The sequence below is a fragment of the Protobothrops mucrosquamatus genome, unplaced genomic scaffold (assembly GCF_001527695.2).
Source record: "Protobothrops mucrosquamatus isolate PMUCROS unplaced genomic scaffold, P.Mucros_1.0 scaffold1933, whole genome shotgun sequence".
NCBI lineage: Eukaryota > Metazoa > Chordata > Lepidosauria > Squamata > Viperidae > Protobothrops > Protobothrops mucrosquamatus.
In genome coordinates, this window is record NW_015388054.1 from 162166 (window position 1) to 182052 (window position 19887).

The 19887-nt window shown below is 37.7% G+C and overlaps 1 protein-coding gene across 1 annotated transcript in view; it reads left to right on the top strand.

Annotated features, from left to right (window-relative positions):
• Window positions 1–559: 559 nt before the first annotated feature.
• Window positions 560–19887, top strand: part of SCN1A (sodium voltage-gated channel alpha subunit 1) — a 59602-nt gene continuing 40274 nt past the window's right edge. The window contains exons 1-8 of the mRNA XM_015823637.1: window positions 560–823; window positions 8008–8126; window positions 11793–11882; window positions 12601–12729; window positions 14184–14275; window positions 15294–15554; window positions 18657–18720; window positions 19614–19755. Of these exons, the coding sequence (XP_015679123.1) occupies window positions 560–823; window positions 8008–8126; window positions 11793–11882; window positions 12601–12729; window positions 14184–14275; window positions 15294–15554; window positions 18657–18720; window positions 19614–19755 (1161 nt within the window). The remainder of the gene's footprint in view (window positions 824–8007; window positions 8127–11792; window positions 11883–12600; window positions 12730–14183; window positions 14276–15293; window positions 15555–18656; window positions 18721–19613; window positions 19756–19887) is intronic.

The window sequence follows — 19887 nt, forward strand, 5'->3', positions numbered from 1 at the left end:
ACGTTGCTTGCAGTTTTAAAAATGTTCAGCTTGTAGAATACCCCTTTGATAGAAGCACAGTCAAGAAGCAACTAGGCTCATATCTACTGTCCACTGCTGTTAGGAAATCCCCCCCCCTCAATGCCTTCTAAAAAGCCTCATGGTAGAGTCCTAGTATTGTTTGACAGCTCCATGTCAAACAGATTCAGCAAATAATGTCTTCCAGTCCCTGAACCTTCATGCCAACATAAATGTTTTCTGATCAATTTTGACTGGTTAGGTCACCGTTAAAACTACAGAGGTTTGTCAAGAGGGGGGAAAAACAAAACAAAACAGCTAACAATCTTATCAGCCCATAAGAATTCCCATCAAAAGTAAATAGGTAAATATTTAAAGTCTTCATTTTGTTACTCTAAAGATGTAATTATTTTTTTGCATATTAATGAAGACGTGATGGGTTTTTTTTTATTGATTCACTCCTTAGTCACATCCGGTTTTTAATCTTTCTCGTTTTTCTCTTTTCTTCAGTACTTCCTTATGCAAGAGAATAACTAGTAATTAAAATGTGCAGGATGACAAGATGGAGCAGCCAGTGCTTGTACCACCAGGTCCGGACAGCTTTCACTACTTCACTAGAGAGTCTCTTGCAGCTATCGAACAACGCATTGTTGCAGAAAAAGCCAAGCAGTCCAAACAAGACCATAAAGACAATGACGAAAATGGGCCAAAACCAAGTAGAGACTTGGAGGCTGGCAAATCACTGCCATTTATTTATGGTGACATCCCTTCTGGAATGGTCGCTACTCCCTTGGAAGACCTGGATCCATTTTATGTTAATACAAAAGTGAGTATTTCACATTATCATTTGTGTTGCCTCTTTCTCTCCTACTGAGTGTCTGCTTTGATAGCCACCCTTTCAGGTTTTCTGGTCAATATACAATCTACAGTTTGCACAAGGTTCCTTTTGTTGATACACATCTGTACTTTTGGATATGAAGAACTGTTATACTGCATAGCTTTTTATTTGTGCTGCATAGGAAAGTGGTCCTAACAAATCACTGAAAATGTATATTTCAAAGATGACTAAGAAAGTTCCCCAGCAAAATTAAAAGACAGATCACAATGTGTGAGTAATGTTAGAAGACGAGTCTAAAAATTATAATCTGTTTTATGGTAGATTATTTATAAATGAAGTTGGTCCTTTCTGCAAGATGATTACTGTGCTGTTCTGAGATCGGCACAGAAAGTTGCTACAGTAACAACCTGGCATTCAGTAGCAGCCTGTACTAAGGCCTTTTTCATCTGTGATCATGGATGAGAGAACCAACTAGATGTGCTTAACTGAGAACTGGCTGAGCATCTGGGGCAGATCCCCTCTCTGAAATGTACTTCGCCCTTAGGACAGTGGTGGTGGATAAGCTCTGGTCATTTGGGTTATTCCAAGAGGTGCTGCTCTACAGATAAATAGGTACAAAATCCTGTTGTTAATTTGGACTGCAGGCATGAGAGCCGTGGTGGTGCAGTGGTTAGAATGCAGCACTGCAGGCTAACTCACTTGTTCCCTCAAGGAGTTCAATTCTGAGCAGCTCAAGATTGATTCAGCCTTGCATCCTTCCAAGGTTGGCAAAATGAGGACCCAGATTGGTGGGGGAATATGCTGACTCAGTAAACCGTTTAGATAGGGCTGTGAAAGCACCGTGAAGCGGTATATAAGTCTAAGTGCTATTGATATTGTTATTGCTATTGCTATTAGATGGGATTGTTGTTCTTGTATCAGACTCCCTGCAGTGTTGCAGCCTCCCTGCCCGAGCCCATTGGCTGGGCTGGTGGTGTAGTTCCCCAGGCTTATACTGTAATCTAGGGAACTTCAACTTTCCTTCCCTGGAGCTGGAGTCTGAGGTAGCTTGGGAATTCACGGTCACCATGTTAGTCATACAGCTGACCTAGGTCATTGAAAGCCTAAAATATAGTGATGATCGTGTGCCAGAACTGTTTTTTTGTGTCACAGCCACGGTAGTGTGATACTGGAGGAGATCACCTTCATTCCCCTATTGTTTTCAGAGCACTTTCTGATTGATTCCTCTATTTGATTGGTCCATCCTAGACAACTAATAGACCCTACTGGATTTCAGGGGAGTTTGGTGGGTGGATTTGAAGTCTGGTGCACAGTTCGGCCCAAGCCTTAGTTGCTGCTTGGAATGAGAGGGTTGTTGGGGCTTTGGATCTCTCCTTTTGAGGATCCCAAAAGCTGCCCTTGGATTACTGAGAAGCTGAGAAAGATGAAGTGTGAGAATATATGCCTAGAGAACCAGAGAATAAGGGGTGAGCCCAACCAAGCATGAGTTAGAGCCGCTAGTCAGTACTCATTACACCTAACTTATGATATTAAGGGCAGCAAAACATCAATATTTTCCCACCCTTATTGAATTTACAGATAGCTGCCCATCATTCCTGTTTAGAATAATTGAAGTTTTTCTTCAGGAATATATGACGCTTCTGTCAGATAAGGTCAGATATACTCCAGGTTGGACTTCTGCCCTGAGGCAGGTCCTGTAGAGAGGCCAAGGTCAAGGTCAGGATTCTTGGAATTGTTACCATGGCCACTTATGTATTGAATCCATGTTCCTCCTGATTAGCTAAAGTTTCCAGGGAGACAATATGCAGTTGCATACCAAAGGTGGTGAATTCATCCTTGAGAATGGGTGTATTCCTGCTGTTACTGAAAGAGGGAACATCTTATCCTCTCATCAGGATGCCATTGCTAGATCCAGGGAACATCTTATCCTCTCATCCAGATGCCATTGCTAGATTTAGATAACTTTTGACCTATCTGGATTATCTGAAGGTTTCAGTCGGGTTTCAGATCTGGAATGGATCTGAAATGGCATCATTCACTTGGAATGATCTCTTGCAGAAGTGAGATGGGAGAAGTGCATCCATCCTTACTCTTATCTCTCAGCAGTGTTTGAGATCATTGACCATGGTATCTGTCTGGACTGACTTCAGGGGATAAGAATGAGAGGCACAGTTATATGCTGGTTCTCCTCTTTCCTTCAGGATTAGTTCAGTTGGTATGTACGGAGGATGAGAGATCTATTCTACCGCCTCTTCGCTGTGGATTAACATAGGACTTCATGTGCTTCTCCCTCCTGTTTAACTTCTACATGAAACCACAGCATCTACATCTCTGCCCCAGGCCAACAAGTGCTCCTGTGTAGGTTCTGTCTCAGTGTCTGGAGGATGCGTAGGATCTGTCTTAGTGTCTGGAGCAGTGTCTGGAGCTGTGGTGTCGGAGTGGTTAGAATGCAGTACAGGTAGTCCTTGATTTACAACAGTTCATTTAGTGACCGTTCAAAGTTATGACGACACTGAAAAAAGTAACTTATGACCATTTCTCACACTTAAGACCATTGCAGCATCCCCGTGGTCACATGATCAAAATTCAGACGCTTGGCAATTGGCTTATACTTATGACAGTAGTAGGGTCCCGGAGTCATGTGATCACCTTTTGCGACCTTCTGACAAGCAAAGTCAATGGGGAAGCTGGATTCACTTAACAATCATATTGCTAACTTTAACAACTGCAGTGATTCACTTAACAATTGTTACCAGTAAGGTCGTAAAATGGGGCAAAACTCACTTAACAAACGTCTCACTTAGCAACAGAAATTTTGGGCTCAATTGTGGTCGTAAGTCGAGGACTACCTGTATTGCAGGCTGACTTTGCCCACTGCCAGCTCACCAGCTCAAAGTTAACTCAGCCTTTCATCCTTCTGAGGTCGGTAAAATGAAGACCCAGATTGTTGGGGGCAATATGCTGACCCTGTAAACCGCTTAAAGCACTGTAAAGCACTGTGAAGCAGTTTATGCAGTATGTCTAAGTGCTGTTACTATTGCTATGTAGGAATCTGGATGAAAAAGAAAGGCTTCAGCTCACCTCTGATAAGAATGAGAAGCATTGGGTTTTAGGGTCCCCTGGATCAAACAAAACTGGTGTTCAGGCTGGGGCCTTTCCTGAATTCACAGCTCCCATTTGCTCTTCCTGAGGAGTAAGTGGCAGTGACCTTGAGAGCTTTTGTGCAACTTCCTTTAGTATACCATTTGTGGCCCAGGAAACACTGTTCACAGTCTCTCACAACTTAGTCACCTTCTGGGTGGATTACTACAACTCACTCTACCTGCGGCTGTCCTTGAAGACAATCTAGAAACTTCAACTGGTCCAGAGTGCAGTTATATGTGTACCTTACTGCACACATATTACACCTCTGCTCTGTAACTGACTGCCAGTGTGCTTCGGATTGGAATCCAAGTGCTTGTTATCTTTGATAAATCCCTTCCTACCATGGGGTTGGATTATTTGTGAAACCACCTCACCCTAATTATTTCTACCCTTTCCACCAAGACTGATGTAAAGGACACACTCCTTCTCTCCAATGCGGTCTAATGAGAAGCAAGCCATTTTGGTCTCGACACCTTTATTCTGGCACACTATATGACTGAAGGTTAGATTGGTCCCAACTCTGCTGCTCTTTCACGAAGTGCTAAATATCTGTATGTGCTCCAGAGCACGGGGGTTGAAAGGTTAGGTGGCCTGCAAGATGTTTTTGTTGGTTGTTTATTGACTTTGTTTCCAGCTATCATTGTAGGTTTTTATCCTTTTGCTATTTTTTTCTTATTGTATTTAATATGTTATTAGCTGCCCAGAGTTGCATTTTCAAGATTGAAAGTCATGTAAATCGATTAAGTAAATAAATAAAGTCATCTTAGTTGTTCACACCATCAAGTGGCTCTTGAGAAGCTGAACCAATTGAATATTCCTTCATAGCCCATTAAAGAGAAAGCTGCAAAAACAGTTTTATAACACTGTACTTAAAGCCACTGATGGGATTATCTACCTCCAGGGATTTCCTATCCTAGCCAAACCCTCCTGTCACACTTTGAAGCCATTCCAATTTGCCCTCCCAGGTCTTCATTATGACAGTGAGAACCAGCATTGCCACTTCCTCCGTGTAGTGGCTGATCAGGGGGTTCCTTTATTTCCTCATTGCCACATACTAATACGTTACAAAGGAAGAAAAAGGAAATAGGAACTGAGTGGTTGATTGTTTTGGGGCTTCCAGTCAAAGGAGAGCTCATTGGCTCATGGAGAGGAAAGAGAGGATATTTGCTGAGCAGCCACAAAAATGGTTATGGGGATAGTCAAGGGCCATCAGGAAAGGAATATACTTTGACTGGAAGCTCATCTGATCTAGAATTTTCCAGTATTAACTCTACCCATGGTGGCATTTATATAAGTGCCAATTACTTGGAGATGAGTTTAGATTAAAAGTGAACTCTTAAGCTGGGTTTATTTTAGATGCAATGTGCAGTAATGTCACATACAGTAGATTGCATCGTATCTTAACTTTTATCCATATTCTTAAAGTATATGTAAGTTGAGGCCATCTCTTGATGCGACTTTCACTTGACCCACCTGCCCCCATTTAATTCTATACATTGCTCCTAATGCAGATTGTATCATACTTTCAAAATGTCCAATTTTTATGATTCTTTTGGCCACTTAGCTAAATTATTTATTGATAACAGTTATTCTGTATAAAGAATATGTCTTTCATATGCTTTGGTTCTCATTTTGCTTTTGGTTCTCACATAGAGTTTATTGTTTAGACACAAACTATTAGCACCAGAGATCCATGGCTTAGTTTACAGAAAACAGACTACCACTTTTCTCTCTCACATTCTAGTGAGATAGAAGTTGCCTGAAGATGGGCCTGTAGCAGAAGTCTGTAAGCTCAGAAGACTAAACCTCTGATCCTGGTGACCAGTCCAGATTGGCTGTGCCCCATGGGTTTTTAATACTACATTATTTTAATATAATTCCTCATAAAATAACATGTGTTTACTGCACTAGAGGCTGCTGCTTTTTTATATTTTGAGTAACACAGCCAGGCAAACCTTTAAAAAGTAAAATCTTCACATTAAATCAATTCCTAAAATGTTGAAGCTATTTATGTAAAAGGTGAAGTTTATGTAGTTGTTTACATCTATATCCCTCTAAGAGTCTAATAGCTGTTAAACATAAATTTAAAATATATAAAAATAGTTTATCCAGAAACAAATTACTTTCCACAAAGACCAAATAAAAGCAAGAGACTGCTAAAATTAAACAAAGAACAATTGATAATCAATGCAAGAAGCTTAAATGTCTGTCTAAAGAAAGTAGGTTTTGCCTGCTGACCGAAGGCCATCAAAGAAGGAACTAGAGAAGCTGACTCAAAAGTGAATTTGGAACTTGGTGTGGGAATCAATAAAGATAGATTGACATGGAATAGTCTACAGACACTCAGAAACAAATACTACCGTTACCAAGAGCAAGTATGGGTTTGTCTAAAGTTATAAGGTCAGTAACTCTACTCCAGTGGAATGACTAGTTTGGTGAATAAACTGAACACTGTGTATTTTAATTGAAGTGAATTGGTAGTCATGATATTGCATATTGTTGCATGATATTGTTGTGGATAAAATGAATAAATGTGAGCAAGAGATTATTGCAATCCAGTGAATTTGCAACTAGTTGAACAACTACTCAAATGGTTCTTGTAAAAGTTCTGCATTGACCTGAAAAGAAAGATTAACTAGGATTTTTCAGACCTCCAGTTTGGCTTTGTGCTATTCGATATTTTTTAAAATGATTCTGAGAATGAGATGGAAGAAAATGCCGATTTGCAAATCTAGGAGGAATACTAAACATTAAAAGGAGAACTTGATAATTCAAAGTAAACTTGGCAAGCTTAAGGAAGATTAGCTCAAACGGCATGATATTCAGCTGTGAGAAATAAAGTCCTATATAGATAGGAAAACTCAAAGGCATAAATTGGGAAGACTTTGTTTTGTGACAGTACACAGAAAGAGGATTTTAGAATGCTAATGAACCACTATAGAGTGTGAATATGAGCTAAAAATGTTAATGGGTTGGATTGTCAGAAGCATTATATACAAATCATGGCAGATCATAATTCCATAGACCTCTGCATTGTTGAGAGCAATTGAGTATTGTGTTCAATTCTGGGCATCCTACTGTAAAAAGTAACCACATATTAAAGAAGCCAGAGAGAGTTCAAGGAAACTACTAAGATGAGAAAGAATGTGAACATTAAAGCTTGAGAAAAGGTTAAAAGTTGCAATAGAAGACTTGGGTGGGGAAAAGACAGCAGTAGAGAGAATGGCCTATACTTTGTTGAAAGTTAGGCCAGAACAATGAATTGGAATTAAGTGAATGAAGGTTGACTCTGAATATTAGAAGGAACTTTCTGACAATAACTGCAATGGTTTACCTAGAACAGGGATCCCCAATCCCCATCTGTGAACCAGTACTGGGCCACAGCATGCCAACAGCGGGTCCACACAAACAAGCAAAGCCCCATCCATGGGATGCAGGCAGCACACAAAACCATGCACTCTGTGGTCCGTGGAAAAACCTTTCCCCATGGAACTGGTCCCTGGTGCCCAGAAGGTTGGGGACCTCTGACCTAGAACTTTTCAAATGGAGGCAGCAGGGTTGGACTAGATCAGGGGTCCCCAACCTTTTGAGATTGGTGGCCCGGAGGTCAGGAGGGGGAGAAGAGGGGATGGTTTTGTGGAAGGGGCTCACGTGATTGAGGATCCAAACTCCCATGACGTTCATGTGAGTGGGGCTGTACGTGCACACACATGCGTGCGCACCAACCAGCCACTCACACAGCCTCGTTGTGAATAGGCCACGCCCCGGTAGTGGGCTGCAGCCCACAGAATGGGGACCTCTGGACTAGATGACTGATAAGGTTCCTTCCAACTCACTTACCCTTTGACATTATGTTTCCATGCCGTGGCAAATGCTATATTGTTTATATAGTAAATAATAAGTCTTTCTACTACAAAGGTTGGTTCAAGGATTGGTTCAGGGTTTTCTTGGAAAAAGCAAACACAGAAAAATTAATATAACATTGCATATGTTTAATTTGCTTTCACTTTTTTCTTTTTTTCTTCCAGACTTTTATAGTATTGAATAGAGGGAAGGCAATTTTCCGATTCAGTGCCACCCCTGCCCTATACATTTTAACTCCTTTCAACCCTCTTAGAAAAATAGCTATTAAGATTTTGGTACATTCATATCCTTTTCAAATGGTTGGTAACAAATACGTTTCTCAAGATAACAATTTATTACTGTAACTTGTTATTTCATTTCTTATTTCTATAATGTTTATTAGGTTGAAAAGAAAGTTGTTGCAAACTATTTAAATGTAAAATGAATATCTAAAATTCATGGAAATGCTCAGCTAAACGTCCACAGAATACTCAAATAAGCAAATGGCCTCAAGAGCCAGGTGCATTCTGGGAATGAGCACTGGTGGTCCCACCATGGAAAGATATGCCTGCTTTCACTTGTCTTTATGCAATTCCCTGCTAGGAAGTACTGGCCTGCAGTGTGAAAACATTTTCAGAATTGAGTGTTTTCTTATGCCAAGAATCTTCAAGAATGCTCATTTTGCTATTAAGTTTAAGCTCCCAATTCTTTGATGGACTTCAAGCAAAGTCAAGAGTGTTTGAAAAGTTCTCAGTATTTTGCGTTATTATAGTCCTTGTACAGGTTTACTCTGTAGTAAGTTCAATGGATTCCAAAGATTCCTAAGGTAAGTGATTACATAATCACAATCTAAATTATCTATATATATTAAGTTCTTAAAAATTGTCCATTATAAGTTATCAATGGTAAACTGGAATAGATTGCATCAAACCATTGTCATATATACATGTAGTCCTCGACTTACAGTATTTTGTTTAGTGACCCTTTGAAATTATAACAGCACTGAAAAAAGTGACTTATGACCATTTTTCACACATACAACCATTGCAGACTCCCCAGGGTCACATGATCAAAATTCAGATGTTTAGCAACTAGTTCATATTTATGGTGGTTGCAGTGTCCTGGGGTCATGTGATCACCTTTACAACCTTCTGACAAGCAAAGTAAATGGGGAACCAGATTCACTTAACAACCTTGTTACTAACTTAACAACTGCAATGCTTCACTTAACAACTGTGGCAAAAAAGGTAATAGAATGGGGCAAAACCTACTTAACAAATGTCTCTTTAGCAACATAAATCTTGGGCTCCATTGTAGTCATAAGTCGAGGACTACCTATATATGTTGCTATATTTTTTTCCACTAAATATAGATTGTATTATAAAGTCAGATAATAAGTCATTATTTCTGGGGATATTTTTCTAGAAACTGGATGTTAAACATCTTTACAGGATGGCTGTTTGAAAAAAGCTGATAAAGAAATGATTGAACATGATACTTAAATATTCTAGTTCTTTGCATATGATATAAATAAGAAATTCCAAAGTTTTCTGTATTGTATGGTATATTCAACTTTATGTTTTCAATGTCTGAATGGTATGAATGGTACTGGCCAGAAACTGATAGTTTGCAAGTTTGTTGGACAGTTTTGTCATACATATAGCCCAGTATTAACATTTATCAGCTAGATAAAAATAATAGAATATCATCAGGCAAAACATATTATATAGAACTGAGTACAAAGAATGTTTTTTGCATTGTAAAATGCACTAGAGGCTCATCTACATGTTCTGCTTACTCCAAGGCAAAAACACCCTGCAACTATTTATTGAGGATGTGTGAAACCACCCTTGCGCACTACAAGGGCAACCTCTGCCCATCTTGATTGAGTTAAAAGTGAAATTTTCCACCTTCTGCTGTCATGCACAGTGGTATGAGATATGTCTCTGGTACTTGATTTCATTTTATTGTAGGTGATGAAATTAGGATACCGGGGCATTCAGAATTCTGGTAGACTTGTCTTCAGAAATAGCTTAGTTGTAGATTACCCATGCAGTGCATCACCTCTTTACCAGCCTGTTAGTGAGTCAGTTTGGAAGTTGGTTAAATCCTTTATCCCAGATCGCTAAACACACATCATCACTTCTGTATACACCCACGCCTGTCCCAACAGGGAGATCTTCTGCTGTCAATAACTGGCACCAAAGACAGCTTTCTGTATTCTCTATATTGCTTCTTATGTGAACAGAATCCTGATTGTGTTTCATTGCTAAGGCAAAACAGGGGTTGGAAATGCAGTTAGGACTTCTTCCACACTTGATATTAGCATTTCTGTGCAAATCCAAAGTTTCTAGTGCTACCATTTAACCAGGATAGCGCAGTATAATAAGTAAATGCTAATGTTTTAATATTAAATTTATTAGTACGGTAGTTACATTTTGGCTTAAACCAGAAATATCTAGATATCAGGACTTCTTTTTCTTTTCTGGAGGAGATCTGCACTCCTCCCCAGTTGTAAACAAAAGTATTCAGATGGTGAGGCTGCAAATAATGCATAAGAATAAGTACGTACAGTATGTATCATAGCTCTTTCTTCAAAATGCATTGCTATTAAAATCATTAGTTGAAAATTAATTGATTATGTGCCATCAGTGTGATGGCGACTCTTGCAACCACATACAGTAGATAGAACTTCTCCAGGATGATCTGTCCTCAATTTGGTGATCCAAAGTTCCTAGTGATGCACAAATTGTTGATGTAATTAAATCTATCTCTACCTTGCTAGTGGTCATCCTCTTCCTTTCTTCTAATTTTTACAGTATTATAAACTTCTCAGAGGAGTTGGGTCTTTCCCTAATATGTCCAAAGATTGGTTGTAATTTGAGCCTGATCATTTGTGCCTGGAGTGATTTGTTCAATGATCCATTTGATGGTTTTCTTGGCTATCCATGTATTCACAGGAATCTTCTCCAACATCAAACTTCAAAAGCATCAATATTCTTTTTATCCTACATCTTCAAAGTCCACCCTTTGCTTCCATAAAGTATCACAGGGAATAACACTGCCTGCACAGTTCTGATCCTTGTAGGTATAGACATGACACAACACAGAATATTTCTTCCAAGGCCTTCATTGTGTTTCTACACAGACTGTAGCATGTTTCTTGAATGTTGGTTCTTTAAATGGTTGATAGATGAGATCTTGTAGGATTCCCATTTTCCTAGCATATTCCATAGCTTGACACAATCAACACAATTGAAGATCTTTCTATAACCAGTGAAGCACATACTGGCTTTTTTCTGGTATTCTTTGGCTTTCTCAATTATCCATTAAGTGTCAGCAATAATGTCCCTTGTTCCTCAGCCTTTTCTAAAATCAGCTTGATCATCTGGCATCCCCCTTTCCATATAGGATCTAATCTATGTTTGGAAGATCTTATTTTCTTGGAATGTGAAGTAACAGATATTGTGCAAAGGTTTGCATTGTTTCTTTGGTATTCATATACTGTATAAACTGAAATTGACCTCTTCCATCTGTTGGCTCTTGTGTTGTCCTCTAGATTTGCTGGCAAAATTGTGTGTAATTTTATATTTATTGATTTTGGAAAGTGTTATTATATATACCTTTTATATATTATGATGGTTTTTTTGTATCCAGTTTAGTTACTGATTCTTTATTCCACCTGCATCAGTTTACTAATGATACCTTTTGCCCATTTCTAAAAATGAAATCAAAACAAATATTCAGAAGTTTGTTGTGGAATAAAATGGAACTTTCTTTCATTTCAACTGCTTTTATTTTACTTATATATGATATAATCCTAAATCTTTAGAAATATATATACATTGTCCCTTAATTGTAACTATATTATGGGACATATATATTTAATTAAAACAGAACAATCTATTAAGATGTATTTATTTATCATTGTAAAAAACATTACTATATGTTCCTTAATAATATAACTCACATTATTCAGCATGCTCATTATGTGCACTATTTTGACCAACTGCGTATTTATGACCCTAAGTAAGCCCCCTGATTGGACAAAGAATGTAGAGTAAGTGCAATATTATTCTTAATTGCATGTTTGAATGTGTTTTTGTGGGATGTAGAAGACCTAACAGAATAAGCACATATGCATGCTCATATACAACATACCTATAGCATAGCTGTGATCTAATGAACTTCAATAAGCAAAAATCTGCATGCATCCAACTGATTGATCACTTTCCATTCCAAAATCTTCCTGTTATACTTCACAAACTCTTCCCACAATGTATTCTTTAGCCTCACAAGATGATGTAGGGTAGAGAGTTCAGAAAATAGGCTAGACTGGTTTATGGAGGATTAGCATTATTTTCATGTTCAAAAACGGTACATTTGTGAGTGTCAGTAAAGAAAGGGCTTACCACCTTTATATCATGTAAATTTTGAGTGGAGCCAGGCCTCTTCTTATATTGTAAGTCTCTGCATGCAGGAAGAATCAGCAAGGCTTCTTGTTTTTATGCGATTGCATGCAATGCACAGGACCATCTCCTGATAGCGTATAATTTGGTTTCTTCCCACACATGTGTTGCCTTAATGTCGGGGAAGTAAAGAATAAAGCATGGGCTTTTTTCTATGGGTGCTTTTGATTTCTTCAATGATACAGGAAGGAGTCCCCATATCACCCTCAAAGGGGGGACTTGGTAAGATCTAGGATGGCAATTCTGACTTATTTGAGTATTTAAAAACCATTTGCATTAAGAGTTAATATGTTGTTTTGTTTTTACCAGATATACATTCACAGGAATATATACCTTTGAATCCCTTATAAAAATAATTGCAAGGGGCTTTTGTATAGATGGTTTCACTTTCCTCCGAGATCCTTGGAACTGGCTTGATTTCACTGTCATTACATTTGCGTAAGTTTTCCATTCCTTTTTCTCCCACCCTCTTTTTATTGACATATATTAATATCAGCGTATGTACTCCAACATAATATACAGGAGCATAGAGACTATTGTAATTAAAATGTGTTTTAATCAATCAAGGATAAAAACAATTTTATGACCAATACATTTTCAATAGTATCAGTAAATCCAACTATTGAACTAATTTATTTTTTGCTGGGGGAAATGAAGCAGAGCAGATAATATATTCTTTTGTCATCGTTGTTATTTGTAATTACAATATATACACAATTGTTGCTATTTTTTCCTTGCTTGTTTGATTTGAGGACAATAATAATATTTTTTTCTTTGTGAAACCATATAAATACATTCATATAGTAAAGTAACTGGTACAGCAACTAGTAGTGTAGAATGCATGGTACATTAATAGATTTGCTGTCCAAGAAGCTCTTTCAGAAACTATATATTTTGTCTTTCTAAAATCTAACAGAAAAAAACACTATTTTTTCAAGAACTCAAGATCATGAATTAAGTTTCTTGATGTAAGAATGGTTGAACTATTTTTCTCTTCTCTGCCAAGGGGCACAAGCCCTTGAGCTTCAATAGTAGTAAAAAAACAGATTAAAGACTGATGTCTTTGTGATTTGAGAGCTGTGGGGAGGCAATCATTTGCCTTTTCTTAAAATGTTAGGTAAAACCTGGCATGGATTGAACCTCATTCTGATACATTCATACAGGCTGTAATCATGTCTGACCTAATATTGGGATGATTATGATGGTGATGATGATGATGACCATCATCCTTTCTCATTCATTTTTGTTTAATATCTGACATAATGAATAATTTTGGAGAATACGATAGCTTGTTCATTTGTTGTGTCATTTGGATTGATCAAAATAAAACCATTTGTTTTTCTAATGGACCAATATAGCTTCTGTTGCTTTATATTTTTCTATTTAGTTTAGTTAGATCAGGGGTAGTCAACCTTGGCTCTTTTAGGACTCGTGGACTTCAACTCCCAGAATTCCTGAAGTCCACGAGTCATAAAAGAGCCAAGGTTGACTACCCCTGGTTTAGTTAGATCCATAGACGTTTACACTGAGGTCCCTGGGTACATGTTGTCCAATGTATAAACTGATCGTTGTTAAAAGCTCTTAATGGAAGATGTTGATATTTATTTTTCCCCTAAAGTTTCCAGGGGGTCTTGATGAAGTCCCCAAGTAAGTACCCTGAAGTCTGCCTCAATTCTGAATAACTGTGGTTTAATTCTACAGGTATATAACAGAATTTGTAAACCTAGGCAATGTTTCAGCTCTTCGAACTTTCAGAGTATTGAGAGCTTTGAAAACTATTTCTGTAATCCCAGGTAAGATGTAAATGGTGTAAGGTGTTAGGTCCCTTGTATCTGTCCAACTGTTCCTTTTTATCCTGTCATTGTGTTTGTGTGTGAACTCCCCTATTACAGATATGTGACAGAGTTTGTGGACCTGGGCAATGTCTCAGCATTGAGAACATTCAGAGTTCTCCGGGCATTGAAAACAATATCAGTCATCCCAGGTGAGAGCTAGGTTAAACCCAGAGGCTGACTTTTTAGAACTCCATGGAAGATGAAAATACATTTTTTTCACCATAAGCCTCGTTGCTTGCTCATTCATTTAAAAGAACAAAGAAGAAAAAAAGCAGGAATCATGTGTTGAAAGAAATTAATCTTGTGATCCTTTGCTTTTTGCCATTTGCTTGTTCATTTTTGAAATCAGCCTTTGCGTTTAACACATTGTTGCATGACATGCTGCAGAACACGGCCTGTGTGATTTGCCTCATAGAATGTCAAGCTTTAAGGTCAAGCTGTGACAAAAGCATAACCATGTACTCTTGGTTTAGCCATCTGTTTTTTTACCTGCAAAATGGAAAAATATGTTTGTCCTTTGTAGTTTAATGGAACTAATGTCTGAATTGTTATTTGGCATCATGAAATATTTGAAATTAGTCAACTATAACAGAGTAAGATATGTAAGAGAGGAGAGAAAGAAAATGTGTGCATAAGAGACTATTATTTTTCCAATTCCATTTTTTTCTACCTTAATTTGATTCAAGGGAAGAATAAGGTGTTATAAACCTGATGGTTTGGGGCAAGAGAAGTTGGCAGTTAAAAAAAGCCATTAATCCATTCCAATCCATATGCCTAAACGTGTTTATGCTGGAGCAAGCTTCATTGATAGCCATAGCCCTTATTTTGGTGCAACGTGCTTAGGCTTAGTGTGATTGGAAAATTTCCTCTGTGAGGGAAAAGCATGATAGCACACGCACTTGTTTTATCATTAAAACAAGTTATTCTTCTTTTAATGAAGCACAATACATTTTCATCCACAATTTCAAGGAGCATAAACTTCTGGGCCTCATCCTCACAAAATACATTGTCACAAGTGACAAACCATTTAAAATATTAGTTCACAAACCAACAGGGCCATTGATTTGAGCTTCTGCATGAGGGTTTCTTTAACATTACTGGGATCACCATTTTGTTGTTTTTTCATCTGTCTTTTCAGTTGTTCTCAAGATGTTCTTCTGCTTCCAGGTCTGAAGACAATTGTGGGAGCTCTCATTCAGTCTGTGAAGAAACTATCCGATGTGATGATTCTGACAGTGTTTTGTCTGAGTGTCTTTGCTCTCATAGGACTCCAACTGTTCATGGGCAACTTGAGGCATAAATGTTTGTTTTGGAATCCACCAAATTCTACAGATTCTAATGATACTGATCTATTTAATACTACATTTGGAGAAAACGGTACATTGAATAATACTCCATTTGACTGGGATGCATACATAAAAGATGAAAGTAAGAATATATTTTTCTCTCTTTTTTTCTAATGGCATTCCTTGATATTGCACAATTATGGTTCAGATTTACTGACAGTATTATGACACAATGAGATGGAAGCTGCTATACTTTATCAAACTATGAAATATTGTCCATGTCCATCCTCCCTGGCTTGATTTAGCCAATGTTCTCTATAGTCTTAAATTTGCCATTGCAACTGATGTCTCTCTATGTTTTATTTTTAAAAAACATGTCAATTTTCCCATGATAAACGTTTATGCTAGGGTAGTTTGCCATGCCATTTAAAATCAGAATAAAAATACATATGCAATAGAATAATTAAATAGTGAACTCTCAAAATGAAAAACCACTGCCTCCACCCCCCAATGCATTAACGATACCAACTGTGTGAAAAGTAAGGAAAAAGCTTGGGAGACACAGAGATCTAGGAATGCTGTTTTGAAAATGATGAACCCATTGAACAACCAAGTTTATTTACGGCGATTTTACTGTTGATCAAGTTGATCTCACCTTCAGCAGCGTTATACAGTCTCATAAAACTCTGTCTATCTACATTTCCTCCAAATGAGAGTAGATTGAGAGTGGAAGTCAGTAAGCAAATGAATTATCTAATGCAGTGGTTCTCAACCTGTGGGTCGGGACCCCATTTGGGGTCGATCGACCATTTCACGGGGGTCGCCAAACAAGGCTGTCCGCCATTTTTTTTGTCCGCCATTTTTTTTGTCTGCCATTTTTTCCCCTTTTCCGGCGGGTGCCTTACCTCCCTTGGGCTGGGCCAGCTGGTGGTCAGCCTGCTCTGTCTCTGCCGCTTGCCAGCTACGCCTCGGCCGGCGCAGGGGGCGGAACCACGCATGCGCGGCGCTCCCGGGCAAGGAAAGTCCTCGACTTACGACCGGTTTAGTCCTCGACTTACGACCGGTTGGGGTCGCAGCATTAAAAAGGTTGAGAACCACTGATCTAATGTCATTTCCAAGTATGTGGCTCCATATAAACTAGAGAGCCAGGTACCCTATCATTCATAAGTCTTCCTTGGTAATCTTGGAAAATTTTGCATCTTGCTAACTAATCTGTTTCATTGGCACATTAGAAATTTAAAAATTGGTGAAGTATGCTTTCTATCATCAGCCTGCACAATAGTGTCACATACTACAGCACAAGCATGCACACACAATCAAAGTAAAGATTTTATTCACTTCTTGCTCCTCATTTCTATCTGTTTCCTCCTCACATTCTCAACGCTGGGCAATAAAGAGGAGAAATGATAGCTCACTAATCTTGGTTGACTGGACAGCTGTTATGATAAAGATTACAAATGCCAAAAGATTGTGAATGTAGAAAGAGGCCAAATCCAAATAAATTTCCTGTATATTAGCACTTGCAAGTGATCCCTAAGCATCCATTGAGAGTTTAGGGCAGAGGTAGGCAACCTTGGCTCTTTTATGACTCATGGACTTCAACTCCCAGAATTCCTGAGCCAGCTGTGCTGGCTCAGGAATTCTGGGAGTTGAAGTCCATGAGTCATAAAAGAGTCAAGGTTGCCTACCCCTGGTTTAGGGTATTAATTAGTCTTTTTACCAAGGCAGGAGATCCTGCTCTTCAAATACTGCTCCTCCTGCTTTATAAGGAGCTTCAGTTTTTATCCATAGCTATATGCTGTGGTTCAAAATATTGATTATAGTTGCCCTTAGTGTTCTTTTATCATGCTTTTTCTCACCATATTTGAAGTAGTTTCTATGATTATTTCAATTATAGCTATAAAGAAGACAAGCAAGTATAAAAGCAGAAGGGCACAGATCCTGTTCCGTAAATGATCACAACATTTACTGGGTTTGATTAGGATGATTCATCCAGCTGTTCAGGAAATAATTTATAACAATAGCTTCTAAGTCTTCGTTAGCTATAATTCCTTTTTTTTCCATGGGGATAATCTATTTCTAGGAGGGATGAATATTTTCTAGGCACTTCTTTGATTATGTGCTATCATATTGTTGTTGAATCTTAGAGACCACATAGATAAATATATTTTCTCCCTGACAATCTATCCCTACCCTGGTCTTTCAGATCTTCCCACAGTGCACCTATTGCCACTGTAACTGAGTTTATCTACCTTCTTATTAGTTGCCCTCTTCTTCTATTTTGTTCTGCCTTTCCCAGCATCAGAGCCTTCTCCAGAGAGCTAGGTCTTCACATAATGTATCAGAAGTAGGATAATCTCAGCCATTTGTACCTTGAATAAAGCCTCTGGATTGATTTGTTCAATGATCCCTTTGGTTTTGTTTTCCTTTAGGAGTCTCCATGCTAGCTACTAGCTGCATAAATGGGTTAGGAAGAAAAGTTCTTAAAAAAAATATATTCATTCTTTGATTCTTGGGGCTCTTCACCTGGTTTCTTTTTGCCTCTATATAGCAGGATGAAAAATGTCTCATGAAGTTGGAAATAAAAATGAAAAGTGGTGGGAGGAAATTGGCCCAGTTCTTTATAAATAGTTCTTCAAAATTTCTCACAACTTGGAATTAAGTATTTGGAGGATCCTACTGAGATCGAGAAGTTGGGAAAAGTCACTTTTCAGTCAAAAATCAAGCTTATTTGCAACTCAAGAACAGTTGCACCTTCCAAATGGATTTACAAGAGCTAAGAGGACCAGATCTGCCTCTTAAGTGTCACTGCATTTAATTCTTAGGCAACAGTGACTTGAAAATATTCAACTTGTCTAGTCTCTGAGTGCTTTTGCATAGTTCGGACAACAGTTAGAGTGCAGATATCCTTGGCTTCTTGCTTCTGTGAAATTAAGCTTGCAAGACCTTTGTTGAATAACATTTGCAGGTGGAACCATTTATAGACAACAATAATTTTAATGGTTCCTGTGAGTTAATTTTACATCATGCCCTCATTTTAACCACTCAACCATGTCTAATTTTTATTTGAATTCCTTGTTCAGTCCTTTTGCACACACAAATGTCACAATTAGGCATTGTTACTTCGCTACCTTTTGGATAGGAACTGCTGGTAAAATTATTGCAGGAATGAAGGGTCATTGAGCAAAGTAGATATAGATTGGGTTAGGATTGCTAACTCTTTTTAATGTTTTTATTCACACAGATAATTTTTATTTTTTGGAAGGACAAAATGATGCTTTGCTTTGTGGTAACAGCACTGATGCAGGGTAAGACTCTTATTAAACTTTCAAAATAGCAGCAACAGGTTTTGATGTTGGCCTCTACATTATAACTTATTTAACATATGTAAGCTCTGTCATTATTTAAATATGTTGAACTGGAAATAAATAATTGATTGATTATGTGCCATCTAGTCATTTTCATCTCCTAGCAATCACATAGATTTTCTCCATGAATAAATAAATAATAGAGATGAAAAAGAAGGTAGTAGTGTCAGGAAAAATCCAGAATTCCAGTCTGTTTCTGAAGAAGCTATTTCCCATGCAAAATTGCCTCAGTAATGAGAAAGAAGCAACAAGCATGTACAGTATAGGGAGAAAGTTACTTATTTAGTATTTGAATATGAATTTATCTAATTTTATATTTTTAAGTAATTTATGAAGTGAAAGTCAGTTATTTTTCTCTGAATTTTGGAATGTAGTTGGCCAGGAAAAAGAATGTTTATTGACCAAAACTCTGCACAGATAACCAATTCATGAAAAAATACAATGCATTATTTCAATTATTTGCAAAAAATGTGGACATTAAAATTGTAAACCAAAATGAATAGATTTGTACTTGAAAAATAAATATTAAGGCAAACTTTTAAAAATATAACAGACTAAATATGGGAATGGATTAAGTTGAATTTAGGAATGGAAACATAAGAAACTGGGGAAAATTGAAATAGATAGATTCACTCATGCAGAGAAACATAGAATTAAAAGTTCCAGCTTGTTAAGGGAATGGGCAAAAAGTGAACAGAAAGATGGGATACAACCCTCTGGGAAAGAAAATTGGGTCTAGTTCTTCCCTTTATACTCAGCAAGCACGAATTCTATAGATGGTAGGTATTTCTCTAGCCTTAATTAATGCAGATGTATTTATTTGTTTATTTCAGTCAATGTCCAGAAGGCTATTTTTGCATAAAAGCTGGAAGGAATCCAAACTACGATTATACAAGTTTTGATACATTCAGTTGGGCCTTCTTGTCTCTCTTTCGACTGATGACTCAGGATTTCTGGGAAAATCTTTATCAGCTGGTAAGAGAGAATTATTTGGATAGCAATATCTTAAGTATACTAATTTCAAAAGAATATTACACAAGTGATCCAAGCATAAGCGGCATGATGCTTGAGTATTACATTTGTATATTTGTTTTAAAATGTCAACTA